This window comes from Phoenix dactylifera, chromosome 12 (genome assembly GCF_009389715.1).
Source record: "Phoenix dactylifera cultivar Barhee BC4 chromosome 12, palm_55x_up_171113_PBpolish2nd_filt_p, whole genome shotgun sequence".
Lineage (NCBI taxonomy): Eukaryota > Viridiplantae > Streptophyta > Magnoliopsida > Arecales > Arecaceae > Phoenix > Phoenix dactylifera.
Genome location: NC_052403.1, coordinates 3651660 through 3675543, shown reverse-complemented (window position 1 = coordinate 3675543; position 23884 = coordinate 3651660). Strand labels below are relative to the sequence as shown.

Here is a 23884-nt window from a genome sequence, read left to right as displayed (position 1 = left end):
CAGCCAGCCCCAGCGACGGACGTCAGACTCCCTCCTGGACATTAAGCAGAAGGAGGGAGAGTCCTTCAAAGAGTATTTGGATCGGTTCACCGCCGCAACATGGGAGGTCCGGGAGCTTGACCAGTCAATCGCCATGTCGGCGTTAAAGACTGGAGCCCGGTCTTACAGATTCCTCTTCTTGATTGAGAAGAATTTTCCTGCGGACCTCACCGAGATGTTCGCCCGGGGCGCGGAAGTACGCCAAGGCTGAGGAAGCCGTGGCCGTTACGCGGGGCGGGGCCGAGCAGAACCCCAAGAAGAGACGCCGCGAGGAGCGCGACCAGCCCAGAAGCTCATCTCCGCGACGAGCTAAGAATCCGCCCCGCCCGAAGAGTCCACCCCGATTGAGGGGACCACCACAGCAGAGGTTCCCACAGCGGGCCCGCACGCCCGAAGGGAGGTATAAAAGATACACTCCCCTTAACGCTCCTCGGGCTGAAATCCTCATGGAGATTGAGAGTCGGGATTGCATCCGGCTCCCACCTCCGAAGCCAGATACCAGAATCCGGCGTGATCTCCGGAAGTATTGCCGTTTCCACCGGGATCACGGCCATGATACCGAGGAGTGTTACCAGCTCCGAAATGAGATCGAAGCACTCATCCGCCGAGGGGTGCTCGATCGGTTTGTGCAAGGCCGGCGTGAAGGGAAGAAGCCAGCCGAAGCAGCACAGCCTGAAGGTTCAAATGCCAACAGGCCCATTGCCGGCGTCATCAACACTATCCGAGGCGGGACCTCGGCTGGGGAAGCCTCAGGGGAAGAAGCCTCCTCGAAGCGCCCGCGCACCTCTGAGGCCGTCTCCTTCTCAGATGATGATCTAGAGGGAGTCGAAACTCCCCATGATGATGCCGTGGTCATCTCCATGATCATAAATAAATTTGATGTAAAATGCATCCTGGTTGATAATGGAAGCTCGGCGAATGTTTTGTATTTTGGTGCTTATTGTAAAATGGGGATGACAAAAGAACAACTACGGAGGACGAATGCTCCGTTAGTTGGATTCACTGGGGATTCAGTCCCAGTAGAGGGCGAGATCGACCTTCTGGTCACAGCCGGGCTCGCCCCTCGTGAAAGTACCGTGGGTATGAGCTTCCTTGTAATACGCCTGCCCTCGGTTTACAACGCCATCCTCGGAAGGCCAGGACTCAACGCCCTCCGAGCAGTGGTCTCGACTCACCACCTGCTGATGCGATTCTCCACCAGCCAGAGAATCGGTGAAGTTCGAGGGGACCAAATGGTGGCAAGGCGATGCTACCTAGCGACCCACGAGGCAAGACGACCAGCCGAGGTGCCTGCCCCAACAACTGACCAGCCCTCAACTGAAGTTATGGAGGCACGGGTCAACCCCCAGAAAGAGCGGGTAGAGCCTGGTGAGTTGTTAATTCAAGTTCCCTTACGAGAGAACTTTCCCGAGCTAACCGTGCAGGTCGGCTCTGGCCTTGGCGAACACGAGAGGAGTCGCCTCGTCAACTTCCTACGGGACAATATGGATGTCTTCGCATGGTCGCCTGCAGACATGCCGGGGATAGATCCGGAGGTGATGGTTCACCGGCTTCAGGTGAAGCCAATCTACAAGCCCGTGCGACAAAAGAAGCGAGGCGCCGCCCCTAAACGACAACGAGTAGCAGCCGAGGAGGTCGGCAAGCTCCTTAAAGTCGGCTTCATCCGGGAGATATCCTACCCGGAATGGCTCGCCAATGTGGTCCTCGTCAAGAAAGCCAGCGGAAAGTGGCGTATGTGCGTGGACTACACCGACCTGAATAAAGCCTGCCCGAAGGACAACTTTCCACTTCCCAGCATCGACCAGCTCGTGGACTCTACCTCGGGTCACGAGCTGCTGGCATTCATGGACGCCTTCTCCGGATACAACCAGATCCGCATGGCGCCAGAAGATGAGGAAAAGACAGCCTTCATCACCGACGGGGGAACCTACTGCTACAAGGTAATGCCATTCGGCTTGAAAAATGCCGGGGCAACTTATCAAAGGCTGGTCAGCCGAATCTTCAAAGACCAAATAGGCCGAAACATGGAGGTCTACGTGGATGACATGCTGGTGAAAAGCAAGGTGGCGCATGACCACATAGCCGACCTCAATGAAGCATTCTCCACACTCCGAAAGTACCAGATAAAGCTCAATCCAGCTAAATGTGCATTCGGGGTCACCTCCGGCAAATTTCTCGGCTTCATCATTACACAACGAGGAATTGAGGCCAATCCAGAGAAGATCCGAGCCCTCCAAGAGATGACGCCTCCCAGGACGGTCAAGGAGGTACAACGGCTCACAGGCCGAGTCGCAGCCCTCGGGAGATTCATCTCCCGCTCGGCCGAGCACTGCCTTCCATTCTTTGCAGCCCTCAAGAAGCCGAAGAACTTTTCGTGGTCGAACGAGTGCCAGCAATCTTTTGAAGAACTAAAGCATCTCCTGGCTTCCCCTCCCCTGCTCAAAAAACCTCAACAGGGTGAGCTCCTCTACTTGTATCTAGGTGTCTCCCCTGTAGCAGTAAGCCCGGTCCTGGTCCGAGAGGAAGGCAAACTCCAAAAGCCAGTATACTACACCAGCCGGGTCTTGAGGGACGCCGAGACCCGATACTCCAAGCTTGAGAAGACTGCCTATGCTTTGGTCATCTCGGCTCGGAGGCTCCGACCCTACTTCCAAGCTCATACAGTGGCTGTGCTGACCGACCAGCCGGTCAAGTAGATCCTGCAGAGATCAGATCGTGCGGGTCAGATCACCAAATGGGCCATTGAGCTCGGAAAATTCGACATTGAGTACCGGCCCAGACCGGCGATCAAAGCACAAGCACTCGCAGACTTTATAGTCGAGTGCACCATACCGGATGAGGTCGAACCCGAACCTGAGCCACCGGTGGAGCAGACCCCGAGTTTGACATGGACTCTGCATGTCGATGGCTCTTCAAACTCGGGGGGTAGCGGAGCAGGGCTCATCCTCACCAGCCCAGAGGGGGTGGTCGCCGAGCAAGCCTTACGCCTCGAGTTTCCTACTTCCAATAACATGGCGGAGTATGAAGCGCTCGTCGCCGGGCTCAAGCTAGCCAAGGAGCTAGGAGTAAAGGACTTGAAGGCCTTAAGTGATTCTCAACTCGTCGTCAACCAAATTGTGGGCGACTTCGAAGCCAGAGACCCGACCATACAGAAGTATCTTCAGAAGGTACGGGATCTCACCTCGACCTTGGACTCTTTTCACATTCAACATGTTGCCAGGTCGGAGAACCTCAGGGCCGACCAGCTATCAAAGCTGGCGTCCTCTCGCATGAGCGAGCTTTCCAAAGAGGCAGTACTGGAATATCTCCAAAAGCCCAGCACAGACGAGCCCGAGCAGACCCTCTGCACTGAGTTCGAGCCAAGCTGGATGGACGAACTCATCAGCTATCTGCAAGACGAAGTCCTCCCCACTGATGAACAAGGGACTCGCCGAATCAAGCGCCTCGCCACCCGGTATGTACTATACGAGGGAAAGCTCTACCGGAGATCCTTTACTTCTCCCCTCCTCAGATGCCTCCGCCCAACGGAGGCTGATTACGCCATGCGCGAAGTCCATGAAGGGATCTGTGGGAATCATCTGGGAGGACGAGCATTGGCCCACAAAATTCTACGCCAAGGATACTATTGGCCGACACTCCAGAAGGATGCTATGGACTTCGTCCAAAGATGTGACCGGTGCCAAAGGAACGCCAATGTTCAGCGCCGGCCCTCGGCTCCTTTGACTTCTATCAGCTCCCCTTGGCCTTTTGCCCAGTGGGGAATTGACATCCTCGGGCCATTTCCACTGGCCACCGGGCAAAGAAAGTTCCTGGTCGTCTCCATCGACTACTTCACAAAGTGGGTAAAAGCCGAGCCCCTCGCCCGAGTCACCGAGCAGAAGATGCGGGATTTCATCTGGAAGTACATTATCTGCAGATTCGGGCTTTCCCGCATCCTTATCTCTGACAACGGTCGCCAGTTCGACAACATCCACTTCAGAGAGTTCTGCTCCGAGCTTGGCATTGACCATCGCTTCACCTCGGTCGCACACCCTCAGACGAACGGAGAAACTGAGGTAACAAATCGTACTATTTTGCAGGGTCTCAAAGCCAGGCTCGACAAATCCAAAGGACAATGGGTCGAAGACCTATATAATGTCCTGTGGGCTTACCGGACCACATTCCGCGTCCCCACCGGCGAGACTCCCTTCAACCTAACATATGGGACGGAGGCCGTCATTCCACTAGAGATTGGGCTTCCCTCTCCAAGAGTCGAGCACCACGACGCCAGCTCCAACTCTTCGCGGCTCAGAAGCAACCTCGACCTGATCGAGGAAATAAGGGAGGCCGCCCGAGTTCGTATGGCGAGGTACCAGCAAAGGACAGCTCAGTACTACAACGCCAGGGTCAAGGTCAAATCTTTCAGACCGGGGGACCTTGTCCTCAGAAGAGCTGAAGCCTCCCGACCAACTGAGCAAGGGAAGCTGGCCCCGAACTGGGAAGGGCCATACCGAGTTACGCGCATCCGCCGACCCGGAACTTATCAATTGGAGTCTCTAGATGGGACTCCCATTCCGCGGAGCTGGAACTCTGAAAATCTCCGTGTGTACCATCAATAAAACCCCAAGGGGTCCCCCATTGTTCAACTATGAATTTCATTCTGTGAATTTCATTTTATGATGGTCTGCGTACTTATTTTGAGCTCACCGATACTCTTGATTATCTTATGGTGTCAGGTTTATTTCTCCTCCCCTGACCACGGTTGGGATGCCCCGATGCCTCGGGATGGAGTACCTGCGTGGACTCCCTGAAGATGTTCGTGAGTTCGTGGTGCGCTCTCCATCGACCAACGAGCTCGGCTCGTTCTCCTACCCTGACCACGGTCAGGATGCCCCGCCACAACGGGATGCCCCGATCCGTCGGGATGGCCCGAGACGTCGGGGTGCGGTCATAAGTGACCAGACGAGCTCGGCTCGTTCTCCATCGACTTCCACCGACGAGCTCGGCTCGTGCTCCATCAGCCAACGAGCTCGGCTCGTTCTCCTACCCTGACCATGGTCAGGATGCCCCGAGACGTCGGGATGCCCCGAACTTCGGGATGCCCTGAGACGTCAGGATGCCCCAATATATTGGGATGCCCTGCCACAACAGGATGCCCCGATCCGTCGGGATGGCTCGAGACGTCGGGGTGCGGTCTTAAGTGACCAGACGAGCTCGGCTCGTTCTCCATCGACTTCCACCGACGAGCTCGGCTCGTGCTCCATCGACTATGAGTTGCGGTACTCTCTGACCAGACGAGCTCGGCTCGTTCTCCTACCCTGACCACGGTCAGGACGCCTCGAGACGTCGAGATGCCCCGATCCGTCGGGATGCCCCGAGACGTCGGGATGCCCCGGCTATAGGGAAGCTCGAGACGTCGAGCTCGGCTCGTTCTCCATCGACTTCCACCGACGAGCTCGGCTCGTGCTTCATCAGCCAACGAGCTCGGCTCGTTCTCCTACCCTGGCCACGGTCAGGATGCCCCGAGACGTCGGGATGCCCCGGTTATAGGGAAGCTCGAGACGTCGAGATATGAGTTGCGGTCCTCTCTGACCAGACGAGCTCGGCTCGTTCTCCATCGACTTCTACCGACGAGCTCGGCTCGTGCTCCATCAGCCAACGAGCTCGGCTCGTTCTCCTACCCCGACCTCGGTCGGGATGCCTCGAGACGTCGAGATGCCCCGATTTATCGGGATGCCCCGATGCGTTGGGATGCGGTCTTCATTGACCAAGACGAGCTCGGCTCGTTGTCCGCCGGCTTCAGCCAACGAGCTCGGCTCGCTCTCTATTCTTGGATTTCTCTGCCGACGTCCCCAAAAAACGGAGTCCGAGCAGAGAAGCGTCTTCAGTCGCCTCGGCGCCAGGACGCACACGGTACAAGGTACCCATTTAATTAACGTTTCCACATTAATGTCTCTATATTGTCTATTCTATTCTTGGATTTCTCTGCCGACGTCCCCAAAAAACGGAGTCCGAGCAGAGAAGCGTCTTCAGTCGCCTCGGCGCCAGGACGCACACGGTACAAGGTACCCATTTAATTAACGTTTCCACATTAATGTCTCTATATTGTCTATTCTATTCTTGGATTTCTCTGCCGACGTTCCCAAAAAACGGAGTCCGAGCAGAGAAGCGTCTTCAGTCGCCTCGGCGCCAGGACGCACACGGTACAAGGTACCCATTTAATTAACGTTTCCACATTAATGTCTCTATATTGTCTATTCTATTCTTGAATTTCTCTGCCGACGTCCCCAAAGAACGGAGTCTGAGCAGAGAAGCATCTTCAGTCGCCTCGGCGCAAGGACGCACACGGTACAAGGTACCCATTTATTTAATGTTTTTACATTATCTATTCTGCTTTTGGATTTCTCTCTGCCGACGTCCTCAAAGAACGGACACCGAGCAGAGGAGCATTTTCAATCGCCTCGGTGAAGGGGTGCTCACGACACCAGCACAATTATACAAGCCCGGTGAATCCCCGTCACGAGCTGACGAGTGTTCAACCCATTCATTGGAAAAGAATCCGACCCGCCCCGGTAATGTGGGGCTCGGACCCAAAGTTTACTAACTTTGCTAAAAAGTCGTCCCAGTGACCGCTTTAGGGCTTGGTCGAAATCTGGGCTAGGCTCGGAAAGACTCTCCGAGCCCAAATCCCTTAAGCACAAGCGTTGCTATACCACTGGTCGAAGGGCCGAGTAATGGAGCTCGGCAAGCCGAACCTAAAACCAAACCCTGTGGCGGGTAAAGCTGAGGCCCTAGAGCCCATACCCTCGGAACCTAAAATGGATCCGAGCAGAGAAACTTAGCAGACGAGTTTCCAAGAAAGTATATTCATTTCAAAAAAGGCCCGTAGGCTAAGTACAAAAATTCGGGTTTAGCCCCTACAAGTATGGGGGGCCATCCCGACTTTACAAAAAATAACAAAGATTACATCAAGTCTCAAGCTCGACTACTTCGGCTCCAGCAGCACCAGGAGTAGCTGGTTCACCAATCGGGGCCTCTTCGGCGGCCTCGGCAGCAGCAGGAGCGACCTCGGAGGCAACCTCGGTGACTTCGGGGATCGCCTCGGCCGCATCACCCCTCTCGACCCCTGCTCCCGGTTGGAGCAGGTTCACGTCAAAATCCGGGAGGAGCCGCCGCAATTGATTGCGGAAATCCCGGAAGCCTTGGATTAGCCCATTCACGCCCTCCTCTGCTAGGAGGTCGTGAAACTCCTCCGACTCGCGGAAGAGCCTCACCGCGTTCTGAGCTTGCTCCCGGGCCTCGAGCTCCCGAGCCTCATGATATGCGGCCTTCCGCTCGAGGTTATTCAATCCCCGCTCGAGCTCTAAGTGGCGAAGGCGGGCGTTCTCCACCTCCTGCTCGCGGGAGGCCAGCACCAGCTCGGCGGCAGCCAGACGAGCTTCCGCGGCGCGCAGTTCGGACCTCGCCAACGTATGCGCGCCCTTTTCTTCGTCGAGCTCGGCGGTGAGAGCTCGAACCCTTTCCTCGGATGCTCCTACTTTTTCCTAGAGCACCTGACGTTCGGCCTCGGAGGCCTGGTACCTCGCCTCGGCGGCCAGGTACCTCGCCTGGGCCTCGTCATACCCACGCTGATACCTCCAGGCCCGCTTCCGGTAGTCGTGGGTGATGTGCATTAGCATCTCCGTCTCGTGCAAATGCTGTAAAAGAGACGAAAAGAAAAACATCAGGCGCTGCGAGTAAAAATTTTACAAATTACACAGATGAAAAATTTTACATACCCGGACGGCGTTGCAGCGGGTAGAGTCCATGAAAGCATTGTAGCTCATGGACTGTATCAGGGCCCGGTCGGCCGAGAGCAGCGCGACCCGAAAAACTTCGCGCGCCACTCGAGGGTTTTCGAGGGCTGAATCGCCCTCGAACACCGACCAGTTGAGTGCTAGAGGCACTCGCTCCTCCGAGCCCGATGGGCCCGAAAGGCCAGCATCGGCTGACCTAGGCAAAGCCGACCCCGAGGCTCCCTGACTACCCCCCGGCTCGGAGCTAGGGGGCTGGGGTCGGGCAAGCGGCTGATTTGACTGCCGCACGACTGGAGCAGGACGCGCAAGCGCGGGACCTGCGGAACTCCTCTCCTGATCGGCAACTGGAGCGTCCTGCCGACCAGGAATTTGCGCCAAGGGCGTCGGGCATGGGCGCGCCGCCGAAGCTCCCCGGAAGCCCGAGCCCCTGGAATCCGCGCCCTCCCCCCGACCCGCCTCAGAGTGCGAAGGGCGAGAAGGACCCGCCTCGGTCACTGCTGGCGCCGGGGGCGCTGGGGTCGCCGAGACCTTCTGTTTCTTTCTCGGCTCAGTGGGCTCGCCCGAGAGCTCGGCTGCCCTCTTCTGGAAGCGGGCGTAGAGGACTTCGCTTTTCGTTACCATCTTTGCGATATCTGCAAAGGCAAAAAGGATTAGAACATTAGAACAGTAAGGAAATAAATACACTTTGTAATTACCCTTACCGTGGGGACGTGCCGAGCTCAAGCCCACGTTCACCAAAGCGTCCTCACATATGAGGCCGTTCAGTAAGATGCCGTCCCCGAGGCTGCGGATGGCGTCAAGGATCCCCTGCTCACGTGTAGAAAGTCTGGGGGGTTTGTTGATGGACTTGAGCTGAGCCGGTCCCCACCTGGGGTCAAACCCCCAGGACTGTGCAGAACTAAGGAAGAAGAATTTCTCCTTCCAGCCATGAATGGATGAGGGGGCACCATGAAAAAGTGGCCGACCCGCCCGAAGGGCGATATACAGCCACTCTCCGTCTCCCGGATTCGACTTAAAGATAAAAAGTCGCCGGAAAACGTTGACAGAGGTCGGAATCCCCTGCAGTAAGCACAGCGATAGGAAACCGACCACTGTCCTCCAGGCGTTCGGAGTGAGTTGCGCCGGAACCAACTGGCACACCGTCAGCAACTCATTCACGAAGCCGTGAAGAGGAAATCGGAGGCCGGCCCAGAGCGATTCCAGATGTACTCCGACCCGGCCTACCGGAGGATCGACTATCCGATCCCTTCGCCTGGCGGGCTCCAAGCGGAACCCGTGAAGAGGGAAAAACCACTCTTCGGCCATTTCGACCTCCAGGACGCTCATGGTAGACTCGACCTCACTGGGGAGAGAACCCATTGTAAGGGAAGAAAGGGATTAAGAAGGAAAAAAGGACGACCTGGGGAAGACGCCGGAGAATAGAACTCCGGACCGTGAAAAGCTGAAGGAAGAAAAGCTGGAAAAAGGCGATAAGAATGGGACAGAAGGCCAGGGGAGAGTTTATATAAACCTCCCCAACGGCCCTGATCGGCGAAAAGAAAAGCCGCATCCCGTTGAGATGACCGCACGTGTCGGTCCAAAAGACAGAACGACACATTTAATTAGGGCTAACGCTTCGGACGCCGAAGCGCCCCATCGGATCGTGCGGCCCCATCATGAGCCCACGACGCGAGGACGCTTCGCAAAAAGTGTCCCAATAATGAGACTTTTCGGGAAGGGAGAGACGCCGCCTATTAAAGGCACCTCGAAGCGCTCGATAGTTCAAAATGCGCAATAAATTAGAATTTTCGGAATCCGTAATGACCCAACTAAAGCTACTTCCCACGCTCCAGCTGGTAGCCAACTGGAACTCGGAAGTCGGGGAGTAGTGTTGGGGGAAAAATCCCAAGTCATACCGCCACGGAGGCGCTCGGCCAAAGAGCGCCGACCGGAAAGGCGCTCGGCCAAAGTGCACCGACCAGGAAGATGCTCAGCCAAAGAGTGCTGACCAGAAAGGCGCTCGACCGAAGGATGCTGACCAGCAGGGTGCTCGGCTAGAGAGCGCCGACCAGAGAGAGCGCCAAGAAGAGGCGCCCAACCAAAATGACCAAGTAGGGATGCTCGGCTAGAAAGAATCGACCAGAAAGCGCCGACCAGGAAACCAACCAAAGAGCGCAAGACGCTCGCCCGAAGGGCCCCGAGCAGAAGTACTAGAAGCAACCCCGCCACAGGGCGCCCCTCTGGGCGACCAGCTCGGCTCGGCACCCCTGCCGAGCCGATGCCTTGCCTAACCTTCTCGAAAGGTCTGGCGGCTACACACGCGACTCCACTACGACCTGCCACTATCTCCAAGCCATCAAGGCATAAGATCTCCGCAGGTATTTGGCATGACCTGCCATTAATGCATGAGACCCCCTCAAGTCTCCGATGCACTCAGTCATTTAATGAACACGGCCCAAAACGATCTCCGGATCACTGAACCATCAGAGCGTATGGCTCTCCCTGACCGCCGGTTCACTCGGTAATAAATGCACTTACCATCCACGGACCCCAGGCCCACCACGGCCGGCGGTTCAACCACTCCAACAGGTCTGATCGACCGTGACAACTTCCTGACTCCGGTCCGATTCGGCCTTATTCTCCACTGCGCCATTAATGGGCCAAATCGTGCCCAATTATTACAAAACAGGACAAACCTCCTGTCACCTCCCAGGTAACAAAAATCCTTCTATAAAAGAAAACCTGGGGAAAAAGAGATGGGGGGCCCGGACTCGGACTGGAAGAGAAAAAGAAACAGCACAGACACAATTAAGCTTAATATTCTCTTCATCTTCTCCACATATCTCTTGCTTGCTCTCTCCACATACTAGCCCCCTCTGACTTAAGCATCGGAGGGCCGGTGCCGGGGAGCCCGGCCACCGGCTTCTTTTTGTAGGACAGGACAGGACGCCCTCTTCGTCGCTCACCCCACTCTCCACAGCCTCCAGGAGGACGCCGCCGGCCGGCGCACCGCCGTCCGCCCTCTCCGTGGCGGAGCTCCTCCTTCCCCGGCTTCGCGGCGGCCCCCGGGTCCAATTTCCAGCAACATTTACCATCTTATCATTTAAGAAATTATCCAACACATTATGAGACTGTATCAAAGATCCACTCGGAGGACTTTAACAAATCCCAAACAAATGACAAAGTTCGAAAGGGAATCTCTTGGAATCCAAAAAAACAAAGAAAGATATTAGTAAATTAACTAAAGGGTACTAATGTTATTGCCTTCGGTTTTCATTTACATAACATTTCAGGAGAGGTTTCGTAAATCCTCCGCCAATCATTCTTGTGGAGGGAAACTAGGAGCAATTCAGAGACTGGGGATTGATGAGAGGAGTAAGCTAACGCATTGTTATTGATACCAATCTAATTGGAGCATCCGAAGCAGTTTGTCAGGAGAATAGATGACTGCATTTCAGTGGCATGACTTCATTCTTTTAGTTAGAGCATCCTTAATAACACCTTTAAAAGACACGGCGAGGAAAGTGCTGCGATTCGTAGATGGTTAGCACCTCATTTATAAGTATGAGAGATCTCTTAGGACGTAAGGGGCGATTGGAGCTTTTCTATTTGGATGCATGTATGAGTATGACCTTGTGGAGCCTTCAAAGACATTACTATGGGTAAGGCACTTAGGCACAGGCATAGCTTGGCCCGGGTTCTTGGTATTCAGGTTCACTTCTACTAGAATGATTTGGCAAGTCTTAATCAACCAATCCTTGAATTTGGTACCAATTTCCCCATGCCATGCGGCATGAAAAAGCTTCCTTTCATAGCATTACTCATCATCTTTTGAAGATGTGGTATCTTTCTAAAAGCTATAGCTGGATATTTGTTGGAATAATCATCTCAAACGAACTTAAATAATCCACAAGTAATTTAATTTAACTGAAACAACCGGTTCCAATGCATAGCTCTTCGACGTCATTTTCTTTCGATCCACAATAAAATAAATAGTACCTATAGGTCGGTCGAAGATGTGTTGTCACTGTTTTTAAAAGAGTTCGCCTTCTTACGTGCACCGAATTTTGGCGATCTCTTTTCAAGATACAATGGACTGTTAAATTTGTAGACGTGCATGGTATTACAAATTTTCTTAAACTCGCCAGGGTTTTTTTTTCGTATACTCGTACACGATAGTCTGACGAGCGATGAAGAGATGATAGAAAAAGAAAGAAAGCAAGGCTTGAAAGGCTCTTTCTTCGCGTGAAACCGTGAAGAAACAAAGAAGATCTGAAGAATAATAAATGAGAAATAAGAGGAACCTGTTTTCTCTCCTTCTCAATATGACTTTCTATAGGCCTCACCTAGTTGGTCTCTAACATTTTCCTATTCAAGACAGTTTTAAATGAGGCGTCCGTTGAGTTCTTCAACAGACAAATTTTCAAAGGATTAGCTTAAATGAAAGACAGTTTTATAACCGTTCTTTTCAAATTTCATAACCTCATAGATATTTATGAATATAGGTATAGTCCAACTTGTAATTCTATGATTTTGCTAATTATATTAGCCCAACCCACGAATCGGGCCGGCTCACTCCAAAGCAATTCATAGATATTTATGAATATAGGCCTAGCTTATTCTGTAACCCAATAATTTTAATAGCCCAACCCATGAATTCCATAGGTTTTATGGTGCAATCATGGTGCAATCATCCAAACAAGCTTGTAAAGAAAAGATTTTCATCATAGGCTCTCTAAAATTCATGAGAGATCAACCACATCCAAGCCTTATGTAAATAGATACTTAAATTTTAATAAAATTCCGCTTAATTATATAATGGAATTTTGAAAAGAGTGCTGCTACCAGTAACAAATCAGATTGCCCCTCTCATTGGCTCATGTGGCTGTTAAGGATTGATACAATTCAAGGGCGAATAGCATCCAGACCGATCGATTTCTTGGACAATCACCGATTTTCGCATCGAACCGGTGTATCGAGCGATGTCCTGGACCGGATTTAGCGTTTGCCTTTAGAAAAAGGAAACGGGCACGTGATAGGGGTATAATTGTGAATATACCTTGAAATCCCCACATCCCGCCCGCCCCGCACAATCTACCTTGAAATCCTCCAACGCCGCCGTTTCTCTCCGTACTCTCTCCTTCTCCTTCTATACGAAGAAATTTATGGAAGGAAACAAAAAAAGCTAAAGAGGCAAGGAAGAATTCGTTCGATCGATTCGAGCAAATCGGCACGTTTTCGCGATCATTGGGAAGCTTTTTTTTTTTTCTTGAATTCTTAAAAGCTTGGAATTCAAAAAAAGCGAGGGATTCGGAGAATGAGCTAACGGTAACTTTCTTGCTCTGAGTGGTTAATGAGAGAATAAATGGGATTCCGAATCCGTTTGCTTTTATTGATTCCCAAAAACTCCTCGGTTTTAAGTTTGTTTTCGTTTCCGGGGGGCTTTGGTTTGAGTCCATGGGCGGTAAGCCGAAGAGAGAAAGCTTCGAGGTCCTTTTCTTTTCTTGATTTCTGAGTCGTTTCTGGAGTTTATTCAAGTTCTAATTCGTATTCTTTTGAATTTTCTTGGGGGTTTTGTATATTGGATGTTTTTTCTTCACACGTTTTGTTTGGTTTTTTTCCCGAGATGTTAGATTAAGGAATTCGTGGATTTTATTTCGATGATATTTTAATCGAATGATTTCGGTTGGAGTATCGTACCGTAGCTCGTTCTTGATTTTATTTTTTTGGTAATTCTGAATATTAGTTTTTTATGGTTCACGAGAGCATAGTGAAAGGGAGTTTTTTTAAAAAATAATTGGAGAACAAGATTTGATTTATTTGTAATCTGATTATGTGAAGAACATGTTATGTGGATTAACCAAAGTTTCTTTTAAAAAAATATTTTAGAAGCTCTATTTTTCTTCTTTTTCTTTCTTAGTATTTCTTCTGTGCCCTTGAATTAAAAAAAAAAAAGGTTGTTGAACTCTATATTAGGACCATTGTTTGAAACTTTTTTTACTTTTGTATCACTCTTTTATAATATTATTCCCTTTGGATGTTCCAAAGGGTGGGGATGTTCGTCTTTGTCTCATCTGGGTTTGTCCTGTTTCTATCATTGCTGCATCTAGTAAATTCTTATTAAGTCTTTGCTTAAGATTCTTCTTAAGTTTTATACATGTATTTAGTTTCTGCTTCTGGTTTTGAACATATTTTACATCATAAACTATGTTTTTATAGATTTTACTGACTCGGGTTTCTTCATATCCTCAGATGGGATTCTTTCACATCTTGACTGCTTCTTTTGTCTCTCTTGCTGATTTTTCTCCTGATTGCTTACAAAAGGACTTTTGTTTGACATCTGACAATTCTAGCAATCTTCTATGTCCTTATATCTCATCCAGGATAAGTGATTCTTACACGGCCTCCATCTTTTTACTTGAGCTTGGTGGGGTTTAAAAGAGGTTCTTCAACTCTTGTAAGACCTGTATTTCAACATTTATATATGGGTTCTAAGCTAATTTTTTGGTTTTTTGGGTTTCACATGGTTTTTCTACTCTTATTTTGCATATATTTCTTGATCAAGGATTCCACTAGTCTCCTGATCGAAACTGTTGAAAGATACTTCCTGTGCCTCACATGAGCATAAATATACAGGGTTTCAGAAATGAGGAAGTTCTTTTCCTTTAGATCTTCATCATCCAGCAATGCAAACAGAAACCCAACACCTACAGCTCCTGTATCTTCCAGAAAGGTCAACAGCTATCAGGAGACACCATGTCAGAATGGTGCAAAAATTCCAGTGGTTGAAAAGATTCAGGATGGCTCTCAAATGCTCAAGTACTCTGCTTTTAAGCCAGTGAATCAACACCAGGAAAGTGATATTTCATCTTGTTCGCTTCATAGAAGGAGCCTTTCGTTTTCCTCTGCAATTCAAAGTGGCACAGGAGAAGGAAATATGTGTTATTTAAGCAATTTAAGCAGATCACCATCTAGCTGTGGAAGTTCACCCTGTCATGTCACCGAATGCCATGCACGGTAAGTGTATTATACCTATTAGTTACTGAATCATATGTTTTCTGTTCCTAGAGGTTTTCTCTTCATTCTGTTTGATCATTTTTTCGCGCTGAATTGTGATTATTAGGATGTTTTCTTAGTTTCAGATGAGGCCAACTTATAGACTGCAATTTGTATGCATGCATGAAACAGCACTTGCATCTTGTAGGCACTCTTAGATTTCTAGTTTTAATTAACTAAACAGGTAATTTGATTATTTATTTTTATGGTTAAGGGTTCTTATATCTAGATCAGCTCCCACAAAGATACTTTTATGTGTTTATTTTAGTGTCGCATCATTTGTTGAATAAGATATGTACTGCATAACTACATTATCGAGCTTTACATGCTTTCTCTCTCCCCAGTGAATTGACTAGGGACCACTGATACATTTACATCACTATGATGATGTTCTTGGGTAGAAGTGCTTTTAAGGCATTTCTGTCCGTTTGCTCCACCTACATTCATTAGGAGAAAAATGGACTTATAAGTTGTGATTGTCAAGCAGCTAGGATATCATGATCTATAAATTTATCAAGCCAACTCCCCAAACATGAAGTCTGGTGATGCCAATGCATCTGCACTTGTGATCATGCTTAGACTGGCATAACCCCATATTAAGCTTAATTTACTTTAGATTGCTGCTTAGTCACTTGCATGGTACTCTAATTGTTTTGATAATCAAGGATAACTCATAACGAATAAATAGTTTTAATTGATATATGTGTATATGCTATATGGTTGTTATATTTTTGCTTGCTATGCCTTTTTTATTAAATCCTTATGTTTTCTAATTCTTCTACGTCCTCTTCTGCAAGAATAAAGAACATTTCCTTTCTTTGTTGCTCTAAGTTTTCGGATGCATGTGCCTCTACAGAACTTCATAGTTCATAGTATGTTGAAATTGGAAAGAATTGGCTTTCACTGCAGTTGCATGCTGTCACTTCCTACTCGTAATTTTTTCCCTTAATTTTAACCTAAGATGTGGAGTAGCGATTTTATTGGATATTTTATTTATTTTCACCTTCCTTGTCATAATAGCTGATGCATGTTGCTTCATCAACAGGTTAAAAGTTATAAAATATAATGCTTTGATTTGCTGAAAATGGCATTTGTATCACCTTTAGTTCTTTGATTGCCTTCATACTTTCCCTTATATAAGAATCAGATAAAATTGAAACATATAAAATTCAATTAGTAACATATGTTGCATGATAATGATGACCCAACAATACAGGGCAGCTTGGTTGCCTTTTATATTTCTGAAAAGAAATTATGATAACATTTTCTTTTTGCTGTAAAATGGAAGATGGGTGGATGAGAATTCTGATTTTTGCAGAAGTCATTTTTCAGATTTATTAACTTTTTATTGCTTTTAATAAAACAGTTTTTAGGAAAAATGACATACTTATTTCTAAAATCACCTTGTCTCTGATGTAAAACAGACGTTATGTGGACAGGCATTAGCCTCTTATTATAGAACTTGGGAACCAGCATTTTAGAATTTTTAAAATATGTTCCTCAGCAAGATTTGTGATGTTGCAGATTGTGCTGTCTTGACTTTCATCATTCTTAGATATTATGCTGGGGAAGCTCAAGTAAACTTTAATTTAAAATTACTTAAACTGTCATGTTTACCTTGTTAGCAATTTTTTGGATATGGGCTTCTCATTGATAGCAAATTTTTCGAAAAAAGTACATTCCTGCTGTAATTCACTATTATGTGGGATCCCTATTATCCAACTCAAAAAAGATTAACTCTATAAGAGTTACACCATTTGTAAATTGAACCTGAACCTGTATATATACACATATATAAATATATACATATATACATATATATCTATATCTATCTATCTATCTATATATATATATATATATATATATATATATATATATATATATATATATATATATATATATATATATATATATATGTACACACACATATATATATATATATATATATATATATATATATATATATGTACACACACATATATATATATATGTATGTATGTATGTATGTATGTGTGTGTGTGTGTGTGTGTGTGTGTGTGTGTGTGTGTGTGTATATCTACACACACACACACACATACATACATATATATATGTGTACATATATGTATCTGTATGAATATATGTAAATAAATATGTATATATATGTAAATATATATATACATATACATATATATGAATATATATGTATATGTATATATGATGTGTGTATGTATGTATTTATATATGCATATAAATACTATCTCCTTCTCAGACATGTACATGTGCTTGTGCACTAGGACTCACAAATGTGATCGTCTTTAGACATGAAGTACACTTGCTTATGATGGATTCTACTTTGCCCTCCCAAATTAAAAATGTTTCTTAGTCATATAACTAAACATCTGGAGATGCTCCTTATTTGGTGTCTCCAATGTTAAATTTCTTATCTTGTTTCAAACTGTTTGATCTGACTGTATCCCCTTTTTACCTTAGCTGCAATCCTCAGAATGCAGAAGGTTGTACAACACCTAAAAGAGGTGGTCGATCTGCAGTTCGTCATTTACATGCTGTTGAGAAACTAGATTCTCCTTGTTCATCCAAAGGTTGTCAGTGTTTATCAGGAAATTCACCTTACAAGTCTCCAATTCCACTAAGATGCAGGGCTGCTTGCCTAACTCAGGTTTTAGATAAAAACAAAATTCTAGACCACTATGTTGATGGAGAGCATCAGGATGTCAAATCCCAGAAGGATTCTCAGAACCATTTTCCTGATACTGAAAATGATTGTTGTCCAGCAAAGAATAAAGCATTTCCCTGCTCAGGAAGACCACCACGCGCTCAATGTACGGCGCCATCTTCACCATCATATAGCAAAGAGAACCTTAGAACCTACTCATTTAGAGAAGTAAAAGATATCCGACGCCACCTTTCTGCAAGAGATTGGAAAAGAGATGATCTCGTGCCAGCATCCCCACAGAGGCATACAAAAAAGACTCCAGAGAATCCATTGCATGCATGGCATGAGAGATCTATGATGAAATCACAAGATTATGACTCTGAAACTATTACAACAATTGAAGATATATATGAGGATTCATCAGAACATTCAAATGACATTGACCACCATTGTTCTACTGATTGCTCTCGGCCTTATGAGAATTTTAACGACTATTGTAATGAGGAGTCATTGGGTTTTCAAAGTCCAAATTGTTTTCTCAAAAATGTTTCAATGGACAATAAAAATGATAAATTCACAAGTCCTGTGCTATTGGAATGGGATATAGGCCAAGAGTTACTTAAAAAGGTGAAGGAGGTAGAACAAATTGTCATGCTTCTATCTGAGGAAGATTTGGAGCTGGAAGAACTTCAGAACTGCAGTTTAAATGCACCAGCATTGCTGCAGACAATTAGGAATATTAGTGAAAACAGGAAAAGCTTGGCAGTTGAGCTCTTATCACAGATAAAGTTCCGACTTGCAGAGAGGTCCGATGCAAAAGAGGGATTGAAACAGGCTAAGTTAGAACAAGACATTCGAACTAGGAGGCTAGAAAAGGAGAAGATTGAACTGCAATCAAGCTTAGAAAAGGAATTGGACAGAAGGTCCAGTGACTGGTCCTTGAAGCTTGAAAAGTTTCTATCTGATGAGCAGAGGCTTCGGGAACGGGTAAGGGAACTGGCAGAGCAAAATGTATCTCTTCAGAGGGAAATATCTTCACTTAAAGGGTTTGAGGTGGATACAAGAAATCAGATTTTGAATTCTGAAATGCAAGTAAATGATCTGACAGCTAGTTTGGAGCAAGCAAGGACAGAGAACCACGACCTCCATCAAGCCTTATCACAGTTGCAGGAACGCTTAAATGGTGCAGAAGAGGATCAGGAGTTTATCAGAAGAAGCTACAAGGAGAAAGAGAGGGAGAACAAGGAATTGCAGAAAGTGGTTGTACAGTTGCAAAGGGTGTGCACTGAACAAGATAAGACAATTAATGGTTTGAGACAGGGCTTTACTGATGAAATTGCAAAGCAATCAATAGAGAGAGGCGATCATGAAAGAATGTTGCAGATGGAGATATTAAGATTGACAGGTGTGGAACAAAACCTAAGGAAGGAGGTAGAGACTTTAAGGCATGAACTGGAATCCCTGAGGCATGAGAACATGGGCCTCTTGAATCGCCTGCATGCTACTGGAAATGGCTATGGGTTCTCCGCAGTTAAGCTTGACCAGGAGCTTTGTGCCCAAGTAGATTTCTTGCAGCATAAGGGCTTGTCCTTGCTCCATGATTTTGATCAACTTACTGGTGAGTTATTGAGCTTTATAAATTGCCAGAAGAAGTGTGAACATGACCAAGAAGCTAACAATGATTTTGATGGATATCCATTTGCTGACTACACTATGAAATATCAGAGTTTAAGGAGAGGACGTGAAAATTTTAGAAGAAGTATGCAAACAATAGCAGCAATTTTAGTCGATAAGTCCAGTTCACGAGCATTGGATTGTCAGTTAGAAACTACAGAACATGTCGGGTCACAGCATTCAAAGGTATAATCCACTTTTTATGTTTTTATACTTTTACAGCCAAAATCGAAATTTTGATATTCTAAATCCATCCCCAGTTTTAATATTACATCAGGAACTGTATAAGTATCTTTGTAATCTGGACAGTTGATATTTGAAATGCCTGTCCAGTGTAGCCTTGTGATTACTGCATGAAATACTAGACAGATTATTCTAGTACATATTGGTGGCATATGTGTGGACATGTGATCCATTGTCTGCTTCTTTCTTCATGCCATCACTGGGGCGGAAGCTATGATATGAGGAGAAAGTATACAGATGGATGGCACCTGCCCACGTATGTGTCTAGGAAGAACTTAAATTTTCAGTGTTGGAGCTGGAATATAATATAAATAGTGATAGTAACAAAAGTTCTACTAATTTGTGGATTAAAATCAGTGTGCAGTTTCGTGATAATAGGCCTCTGTGAAGATCCTTCCCTACTGATGGTATCTAGGATTTTTCTCTTGAAATCCTTTTTTGCCTGATGTTTTCATTCTCCTTGTATAGGATCAACTAGAACATGAATTGATGGCAGAAACTATGCTAACGAGAGTACTGCGAGAGAAGCTATGCTCTAAAGAACTGGAAATTGATCAACTAAAGGCAGACTTGGCTTCTTCAATAATGGTTCATGATGTCTTGCAAACTGAGATTCAGAGGCTGCAGGACGAACTATCCGGTCTCACCCACAAGATGAAGGATACAGAGCTTCAGGTGTGGCATCATCTGCTAAACATATCTTCCATTAGTATTATCTTGTTAACGATATGGATGTGTTGTATATTTGTACATTATAATAACCATATGCTGACAGTTTCCTAAACATATCAAGAATTAAAGGTATAAGTAAGGGACGTCTACATATTAATGGCATCGCAAAAAGCTATACAGCTTGAATTGTGTTTCTAGAATTGACAGCCGTATTCTTCCATGTTCACAATATATTTGATGTGTATGTCTATTAATGGCATCGCAAAAAGCTGTACAGCTTGAATTGTGTTTCTAGAATTGACATTCATAGTCTTCCATGTTCGCAATATGTTTGATTTGTATGTGCCTTTATTTTATGATATGTATGTCGGTGTGTCTAATTCTGCTGCTCGCAATCTCGGTCAAGCATTTTATAAATTATTATTTTTAAAGCTGATTGGATGTGGCAACCTGATTTTACATGTTGAATAATTAACCAGTAGCTGGCATAATAATAAAGCATATGGATGTACATATGTTTCATACACAACTATACATAAATGTACTTGTAACTTTTTTCAATTTCTTTTTAAATTTTTCATCTGTTGTAAAATTACATCTTTTGCTTTCTCACGGACTTCTTTTTATAGACCAAGAAAATGTTTTCCCATCTTTTGTCTTTTTGAGTGTCTTGATCTAAAAATTACATCATACAAACTTACCAGCAAAGCATTTATAAATTATATCAATAGACCAGCAGATGCATCCTATTTGCTTTGAAGATGATAGCATTGTTCAGTGTCAGTCTATGTCTTAATGAAAAAATCTACATGGTCCATTGTTAGCAGCAAAAATTATTTAAGTACATGGGCAGATGCCTGTCACCATTCTGCGCTTGGCTTTTTGTCTTCTATTTAAAACAGAATTGAGCAAGGTTATAGTGGTATGTGTTAGCTACTAATTAGCCATTTAAACTATGGTATTTTCTCTGATTTATTTGTTTTATCTCGAATAATTGTAAGTGATAATAATAAACAGATGCTGAAGAAAGATGAAAGCATCAAGCAGCTCCAGCATGATCTACAAGAGTGCACAAAGGAACTGACTGCAACTCACAATATACTTAGAAAAGTTTCTGAGGAGAGGGACCATATGTGGGAGGAGGTGAAGCGTTCGAGAGAGGCAGTTATGCTTCTGAATCATGAGGTCCTTTCTCTTAAAAAGAAAATTGAAAAACTTGAAGAAGATGTTCTCACCAAAGAGGGCCAGATTGCTATCTTGAAAGACAGCCTTGGTGACAGGCCATTTGATATCATCTGTAGTCCTAGATCGGTGAAAGAATTTTCACTGGAATGAGTACAAATTAGATGAAGGCTGATGAATGTAAGTTCGTTCTTAATTTTTTTGGTGTTGGTTTCCTTTTCCTTCTATTTTAACATGCCTTTCTTGTTTCTTTATTGGGTAAGGTGAGAGTGCCTATTGCTGTTAAAGTTTTTCTTGTCATAAACTACATGTTCTTTCATAGTATTTTTTGGAAGGGCTTATTGCTTAGATTTAAAAGAAGCAACTGTTCAAGGAGAGCTTGTTTCTCTCTGCTCTTAATTTACAATATTTTTATTTTTCTATGGACCATATATTTCCTAATTGTGTATGTACTCGTTTCTTTGTACAAGGCAGTTGTATAAATAAAAAACTTGGGAATGTACATGATGTTTAGATGCATCTGATGGGCTAGGCCAATTATATGAACATTCTAAGAAGTTGATCATGAACCTCAAATGGTTGTTAGTTATGTGTTTTGGTAATGGTGTTGACTATAACCTAGGCTGTTGATGATTGTTTGGTTTGCAGGCATGCTGTTTTGGTTTAGGTCCAGGAAAGCAAGAAGATGGTGAAGGTTATACAGTTAGGGTAAATGCTTTCTTAGGGTTTTTTTTTTGTCTTTATTAGATTGCACTAGACCTATGGATGCTTTTATGGATCTGTTGATCTAAATTAAGGTCGGTTAGTGATGGGTGTGGATGCTGAATACGATTTTCAGTGGTCATATTATGGTGAAGAGAGGGAACTTGCTTAGAACTGTGTACATTGCAGGACTTAAGAGACAAGTTTTGAATAATGTCAATGAGTATACTAACGGAGTTATCATCTTTGGCTTTCTAAGAATTTGCCCCGTACAGGTAGAATAGGGCCTCATAGCTTCTACAGTTTTATTGCCGCATGTATAATTTATAAAAGAGTTGTATTCATCAAATAAAACTAAAGCTATGATAAGAATTTTTGGCTTGCCCCTTATACTATTAACAAAAAAAAGGTATGCATTGCTATACTTGAAACCTTTGAATTCACTTCTCCAGTCCAAAAAGGAATCCTAATCCTCTCAATCTATGGACCTATTTTCCAAAAGACTAAATGACTAATTAAATGGAAAGCTTACTTGGAGCTGATAATTAAATAAAATAATGAGAAATGTGCATAGTTGTTCTATGTATTGCTTTTGTGCACATTCCTTAGAGACTCTACCGACAATTTTATAAATTAACAATGAGACCCTAAATGTTGTATGAGTTAGAAGGTTGAGCAAAAAAAATGTTCTAAGTAAAGAAGTTGAATGCGATGGAAATAAGAACATTGATATGAATGTGGTAATGCTATGAAGGATAGAGTTAGGTTATGCTAAACTAGGATGTTATAAGCAATGCTTTGGAAATCAGAGGAGGTCTCAGTGAAAGAGAGGTACTTAAAATGTTTTGAAGGATCTAGAAAGTGGGCTGAAAGGCCTAAGCTGGCATGAGTGGAAGTTGTGAGAAGGACTGTGGAAAACTTTTTGCTAATAATAAAGATAACAATTAAGACAAGTTACTGGAAGAAACGATTCATAAAGCTAACCTCAAAATGACGGTTTTGGATATAGATTTGAACATATTGACCTTTTTGCTTTGAGTGTATAGATATCTTGCCTGATATAAAGTTGTAGACTTGTATGTGCATATTCTATGTGAGTACCTGCACTTATCTTTTGTAAATTTAAAAGTGGGTATGTGTCGTGCATTTACTCCAATACATGCTTCTCGAGCTTTCCACACACATCTATGAAACTTGTGTAAATAACCAGCATGAATACCGAAAAATTGGTAGTGATACATAGGAGACCCAATTTCTCACCAGGACAAAAAAAAGACCTTAGCACCAGCAGCAACGTGCACATCTGTCATACAATAATACATTATTCAACAGCAATTCTGTACTAATCACTATGTGAGAAATACCTGATTGGCTTTTTAATTTAAATTGCAAATCTTGCATTTGATCATCCTATATAGAGTAAGTTTTAGCAATTTAACACATCAAAACGATATTGATGTTCGCAATCAACTGATTCTGCTTTGAGCATAATTCAGGCTTTGATTTTACAGGTTCCTTTTATTGGGATGTTGTTCTAGGCTTCTCGAGCTTATATCAAATTTATCAGAAGAAATCTTTCAATGTTTGACAGTGTCTGGGTAAACAACCGCTGTTGATAGAAACAAATTGTACTTTTCATATATTTTGTTTGTCATTCTTGTGTTTTTCATTGATTGAACACTTACAGGTAAGTTTGTTGGTGTCGTTTTTTTTCTTTAGTTTCTTTTATAGCTATCCAAATGTTTAACGGAGAAAGATTACTGATACAGAAAAATGGGGGTTGTTTGATATTTTTTGTGTACATAAATGAGTCCGATGGCAAACTTTATGCAATAAATATTGTGTTACTGGATTTCTAATTTTTTTTAAAAAATATATTATTGTTCCTCTCTTGGGGGATTGGCTA

At 45.0% G+C, this 23884-nt stretch overlaps 1 protein-coding gene across 1 annotated transcript; it reads left to right on the top strand.

The window, feature by feature from the left end:
* Positions 1-12906: 12906 nt before the first annotated feature.
* Positions 12907-23884, top strand: LOC120112715 (MAR-binding filament-like protein 1). The gene is made up of 7 exons (XM_039132329.1): positions 12907-13121; positions 14177-14250; positions 14430-14810; positions 17322-19365; positions 19891-20097; positions 21112-21456; positions 23490-23884. The coding sequence occupies exons 3-6, from the start codon at positions 14440-14442 to the stop codon at positions 21427-21429; spliced, it is 2940 nt and encodes a 979-aa protein (XP_038988257.1). The 5' UTR covers positions 12907-13121; positions 14177-14250; positions 14430-14439; the 3' UTR covers positions 21430-21456; positions 23490-23884.